Below are 6655 nucleotides of genomic sequence, written 5' to 3' on the forward strand. Positions count from 1 at the left end.
TGCTGAGGGGAGCAGCGGGCGGGTCAGAAGAGGTCTGCTGCACCATGTGGTCACCTCCGGGGCGGGGATCGAACTCATGCTGAAGTGGCTTTAGCTTCTTAGTGCTGGGCTTTAACCCGCTGCGCCACCAGGGAAGGCCCTGGGTTGTTTTTTGTTTTTTGGTTTTTTTTTTAAAGAAAAGACCGAAAGTGCTGCTTGAAGTGCAGGTCCCTAAGCTGTTGGGTCCCTTTGGGTTCATTCAGGACCCATGTTAATACACACACACACACACACACACACACAGAGTAACACTCTACAGCTCATTATTTCTGTGACACCAAGTACTAAGGAAGTCTTGAGCAATTAAATCCATTAGATAAGCTTTGCTTCTACTTGAAAATCTTTTTTTGGGGAGAAGAAAAAGACACAAGGAAGTATTATTGCACTTTAATGTTAATAGTAACTCTTGTGATTTATTGCAGGAAGCAAGGCACTAAAAAGTCTTAATGCAAGTGAGTGCTGTTGCCAAGCCACAGTCCTCTTCATTGTTTCTTTCCTCCGGCCCATGAACCCTCCACCCCATCTTCTCCTCTTCAGCCTGGTGTGCACAGACCCCCTGGCATTGCCAACAAGCCCCTTTGACCCGGGTGCCACTCCTGAGTAAAAGTGACCATCAGCCTACAAGAGCATGTGGTTAAAAACATGAACTTCTTTCAAATTTGTCATCTGAAAGGGACCGTTGGCATCACATCGAGAGCCAGCGGAGCCCCTGCAGCCTGCACCCCTAGTCCCACATGAACCCCCGCTTGGGGCGGGACTTAGGAGCGGCCTGTTCTTCTGTGTCACCCAGCACACGGAGCATGTAGGTGCCTATGCAGATGAGAAACTGTCCGGTCACTTGGGCAACATGGGACATGAGCCGCAGCAGGCATCTGCAACAGAGGAGACAAAGGCACACACCAGGGTTAGTTCTGGGTCAGCAGCAAAGGAATCCACACACGTACACACGCACTCACACACACCACCCCACACGCATTCAGGACAGGTGTGAGTGTGCCAGAATGTCTGGGTCTAGTGACCAATGACAGGTCATGTTACTGACCCAGCTTCCCTTGGGGCCACACTAACATGCAGAGGTTGAATTGGGGGTCTGGGATTACACATTCTGGGGAGCTTCCACTGACTTGGAATCACCCTCTGAGTGACATGGCTTCCGCTTGCCACTTCCAAACATGGCCAGTAGCTTAGCAATGAGAAAATACTAAATAAGCTGTGAGTGTACACATCTCATCACATCCCCCAGTCTCTCCTCAAGCTGGGGGCCTGGTTGGCTGTGTGGGGGTACTTATTACTAAAATCAAGTGGGTTAGGTGTGAAAGAAGTCGGACTGAAGCAAGTCTTAGCAAACACTGCATTTGTGACCTAGGACTGGAAAATCTTGTCTCTGCCATGGCATCTAAATCCTATGGCTGAGTTGGACATTCATAGTGTTTCAGACTTAACCAACAGCTCTAATTCAAATTCATATTTTCTACCCCAAGTCCAGGGCTAACTGGTTTCATTCCAGCTGTAAAGGTCTATTGCTTCATAAAGACAGTTCATATAGACTGGCATCCCCCAAGGGTCCAGGCGGGCGATGCCTTTGATTTAAGGACCTTCTAGACTTTTGTTACTGCTTGTGGTGCCATTGAATCTCTCAGGTGGTAAGAATTAGTGACAAGGAGAACAAGGAGTTTGTCTTTCAAGAAAAGCTTTGCTACAGAGGGATTTGGGATCAGCTTTACACTCATTTCTATACTTATCTACATTGTGTAACTCTTCTGTTTGCTCTAAAAAAAAAAAAAAACAAACAAGCAATCATGTTGTTGTTGTTTTATTCCCTTAACTCAGCAAAAAGAGGAAGCTCCCTTAGGATTCCAGATTTGAAAACCAGGACAGGAAGTGTGACCAGGCAGGGGTTGCTGATCGGTCTGAGGAAAAACAGGCCACATAGAAACCACCATCGAACTGAGGCTGTGCAGGTCTGAGAGCCTCTCAGAGGAGAGCAATTCCATTTACAAAGCATTTCCATATGTGTGATGCCCAGGGAAGGCCAGGGGAACGCTTGTGGCCACCTGGACAGAGTCCTGTGCATGTGTCATATCCCACAGTTCACCCAGAATCTGTTACCTCAGTGTGGACTTGAGCCCGGTGCACTGGATGTCGTAGGAGACCGAGTATATCTCGTATATGGTGGCCTTCACGTTGAGGCAGCCGATGACATCCTTGGGATTTAGCTTGTACAAGTCAAAGGTGACTTTGGCTATTCCTGATTTCTTTGGTTGCTGGTGAACTGGAACATAATTACTACCCTGGAACAGCGAAGGAAGGGAGAGACCTTAGGAACATTCCAATGATCATAGTGCAAATGCTGTAATTCTGGGGCAGGCTAGTTCAAAATCTGTAGTGACTATATGGCCAATTAGTTACCTGAAGAATGTTTTTGTGAAGCAATAGGGAAGTATCCTTCCCTACTTTGAGTTTAGCGACTTGCAATTGGTGTGATTTGGCTTTAGGATTCAGACATCGCTGAATGGCTGTAATTGGCACGTGGCATTGAAACACACTTGCACTTGGCTTTTAGCACCATCCACAGTTACCTGATGGCACAAGTGGCCTCCTGGTTGTGACACCGCCTGCAAAGGAGCCGGGAAGCTCCTTTGGGTAGCCACTGGGTAGTGAATTTCAGAATCACATGGCTAAAGTAAGTGGTAATGTGAGGGCTTTTGGGATTTCCCCAAATATCTAGTAAATGCACTAAATGTAAACTGACTTTCTGAGACCATCAGGCTGTTTGGTCACAGTATCTACTCTCAGTCTACCTAAAATACCAGTGGGCTCTTCAGGTTGAGAAGAGTAGACCTAAAAAATCCTCAGGTTATAAAGAGCACTAAAACATAATCTTCCCTACCTAAAGCTTTGGAAAAACAAGAGAGAATGAACTTGTTCCAGGGCACAAATGACAGGCCCAATCTTGCTACAGACTTGCTCCACACAATTGAGCAGTATTCAGGGCTCAAAGCTATGCAACCAATAAATCTGTGAGTTCTCAGGAAACTTTGGAGATGGGAATACTGAGGTTAGGAAGCTTAAATGAGCTAATTTCAATAATCTACTATATTTGAAGTTGAAACCTAAATTCCCCTAAAATTACACTAACCCTGCTCACAAAACCTGCTTTTCTTCTTATCTCTCAGAAAACACACAACTAGATTTTGCTTGTGGCCCGATGTTTAATGCAAAAGAAATTCTACTGCCTCTTCAGAGAGTGGGAACGAGTCATCGTTTGGGAAGCCATATTTCTAAATATTAAGATTACAGACTCAAAGTGGTTTTTACTTACAATTCTGCCACAACTTTTCATCACTTCACTTGCCTTCCTGACTTAGGAAAGTCCTTAACTTAGTCAACATCAAGATGCCCCCACAACCCACCGGCAACCTGCCCTCGGGGACACGGGCCTCTCTAAGAGGCTGAGGTGGGAGGACATGAAGGCCAGCCACCCTGACCTCTCTCTACATGTGCTCTGAGGAACTGCTTCCTCACAGGCTTTGAAGGTTTTAGACTTAAAAAAAGAATACCCCTGTTGGCTATTTCTTGTTTGGAAGTGTTTTTGTTTGTTTGTTTTTGTAAGTTTTTGTCCAAGTCAAATAAAAACACCTACAAGCAGAATAGGTTCTATATCAGCTACTAAAGTCCCATCTTCACCTAAGGAAGATGGCTGGAAACTAAGTCAGGAGAAAACTCTCACACTCACATGCTAACCAACCTGGCACTAGCAGGGAGGGCCTTGAATAGGTCACATCACAGCATCCTCCACTTCTACTGCGTCCTGTCATGCCTGTTGTTCAGCACAGTGGCCCACCACCCCCACACTCTGGGGGCGTCTAATGTCACATTCACATAGGTGTCTCGTTCATAAAACAAACAAATGGGAAAAACTCTCCCTTAGGTTTTTGGTGCCTCTTCTTATCACACATGCTCTCTGCCTTCACCCCTCCTCTCCTCCTTCCATCCCCTCAGAAATACCCCATGATGACACTGACTCCTCAGGTGACTCTATCATCTCCCACCTCAAGAACCTTGGTTTAACTCTTCCTGCCAAGTCCCTTTGCCATGTGAAGTTACCCATCCATAGATTCCAGGGACTCAGATGTGGACAACTCTGGGGTGTCATCATTCTTCCTGAAACACTTTCCTCAAACAAAAAGCAGCACAGTCCAATATTGTCTTTTGAAAGAGTTATCTAATTTAGCCCGTGACGTTCCAACCGATAGATAGGAAACTTCATTAGCTTTAAGGGTATTTTATTATGCTTTTATCTGGATTATTTCTTTCAGTTAGAAAAACTATGATGTGTTTGATATGTGCAGTCATAAAGGAGGAAATTAGGAAATGGGTTTAGGCAATAAGTCAGGAACAGGGTGCCCCACGCTCTAAGTCTTACACTTATCAGTTTGCGTGGAGAGTAATCCTAGATTAGGGAGTATCACCTCCTGCAGCTCAGGGAAGAATGAAATGTCCAGAACACCAACACCGTAACGCAATGATAAAGCAACAAACCAGTTTCAGGAGGATAAACCAGGTAAGATGTGCAAACTCAGAAGGCCTCGGGAGCCTAGAAAACTCCAGGTCCAGCCCATCAGCAAGAGAACCAGTGCAGAGACATCCAGGTTCCACCCCACTCTTTGCCCACTGTGCCCGTTTAAGTGCCTGCTTGATGGCTCCTCAGCAGCTACCCACATGGGACCCCTGGTCCTCTCCATTCGGAGAACTTTCCTATCCTTCTATCCATAAATCTCTTGCTTTTCTGTAATTTTGGTCTTGACACTGAATTCTTTCCTCACCATAGACAAGAATTGAGAATGAACCCATCTGGGTTCTTAGATTTCAGGCCTGCTCCCAAAACCCCAATTCAGGAGTATACATACAATAGATACCAATTTATGTAAAAATAAGGAGCAATAAAGTGGTAGGTAGACACACCACTCTGCATATAACAAAACCAAATATCACCTTCTGTATTCCTCCATCCCCTCAGGAAGAAACCACTTAAGTGTGTATCAGTCCCATATGTTTTAAATTAATTTTTAAAAGGATTTATTTATTTATGCAGAACAGAACTGGAGTACAGGCCAGAGGTACAGGGGTGGTGAGGGGATTCACCAGAGACAGAGTGGGGAGCAAAACAGGCAGATCAACGAAGTATACTGCTGAGGTGAACAGGATTGGGTCAGGAGAGGTCTGCCATACCACGTGGGTCACCTCCAGGGCGTGAGAATTGAACTCATGCTGCAGTGGCTTTAGCTTCTTAGTGCTGTACTTTAACCCGCTGCACCACCAGGGAAGGCCCAATTAAATTAAAATATTTGCATGTGTGATAAAACATTATATTGCTAACTTTGCAGGTATTTGAATTATCTGTAAGTGGCTAGATGCAAAGGTTTTCAAAATGTAGTTTGGAGACACCTGGGGATCCTGAGATACTGAAGCCAAAGCAATTTTCATAATAAACATGAAGATGGGACCCTCCCTGGTGTTGCAGTGGGTTAAAGCATAGCACTAAGAAGCTTAAGCCACTCCGCATGAGTTCGATCCCCGCCTGCCCGGGAGGAGATCCATATGGCATGGCAGACCTCTCCTGACTCGCCCGCTGCTCCTCTCAGCAGTGTACTTCGTAGATCTGCCTGTTCTGCTCCCCACTCTGTCTCTGGTGAATCTGCTCACCGCCCCTGTACCTCTGGCCTGTACTCCAGTTCTGTCTGCATAAATAAATAAATCTTTTTAAAAATTTAAAAAAATAAACATGAAGATGAAATTTACCTTCTCATGAATAGAAGAGTTTTGCACTGAACATTTTATAAATGGCCAATCATGATGTTATAAGATCATCCCTGGGAAATGAGCCATCCAAAGTACAAGACACTTACAACTATGAACAGACCAATAAGAGAGAATGAATAAGGGACAAATAACCATCAACAACAACCTACATCAGATATGCCTAAAATTCATGGAACAAATGGTTATAATAAAACAGCAAAATAGAGGTTTTTCTCAAGTGCATCACATATTTTCAAAGATAAACCATATGTTGGACACAAATCAAATGTCAACAAACATAACAAACTGAAGTAATACCAGTATCTTTTTCTGATCATAATGCTATAAAACTAGAAATTAACCACACACAAAAAAAAGAAAACTAGAAAAACCTCCAACACATAGAGATTAAACAACATTCTTCTCAATAATGACTGGGTCCATGAAGAAATTTAAAAATATCTGGGGGCCTTCCAGATGGCTAAAGCACAGCACTATGAAGCTCTCCACAGCCACAGCAGCACGAGGGAACTGACCCACCGGGTGTGGCTGACCTCCCCTAACCCACTGCTGCTTAGCAGTTATTTCAGTAGATCTGTCTGTTCTGCTTCCCACTTTGTCTCCGGTGAATTCTCTCACCTTCCACACCTCTGGCTTGTACCCCAGTTCTTAAATAAGTAAATAAATCTTTTAAAAGAACCAGATGGCCAATGAAAATGAAGATATAAATCATAATAATCTGGGAGATGCAGCAAAACTGGTACTAAGAAAGAAATTAATTGTAGTAGAGGCCTAATTTAAGAAACAAGAAAAA

The 6655-nt window shown here is 44.3% G+C and overlaps 1 protein-coding gene across 1 annotated transcript in view; it reads right to left on the reverse strand.

The window, feature by feature from the left end:
• Nucleotides 1-430: 430 nt before the first annotated feature.
• CIDEA (cell death-inducing DFFA-like effector a) overlaps nt 431-6655 on the reverse strand; it is a 21116-nt gene continuing 14891 nt past the window's right edge. Inside the window, exons 4-5 of the mRNA XM_004683971.2 lie at nt 2149-2330; nt 431-911 (exon numbers count right to left, since the gene is read on the reverse strand). Coding sequence (XP_004684028.1) covers nt 764-911; nt 2149-2330 — 330 coding nt within the window. The 3' untranslated portion in view covers nt 431-763. The remainder of the gene's footprint in view (nt 912-2148; nt 2331-6655) is intronic.

Source organism: Condylura cristata, unplaced genomic scaffold (assembly GCF_000260355.1).
Source record: "Condylura cristata isolate star-nosed mole 26May11 unplaced genomic scaffold, ConCri1.0 scaffold00016, whole genome shotgun sequence".
Taxonomy (NCBI): domain Eukaryota; kingdom Metazoa; phylum Chordata; class Mammalia; order Eulipotyphla; family Talpidae; genus Condylura; species Condylura cristata.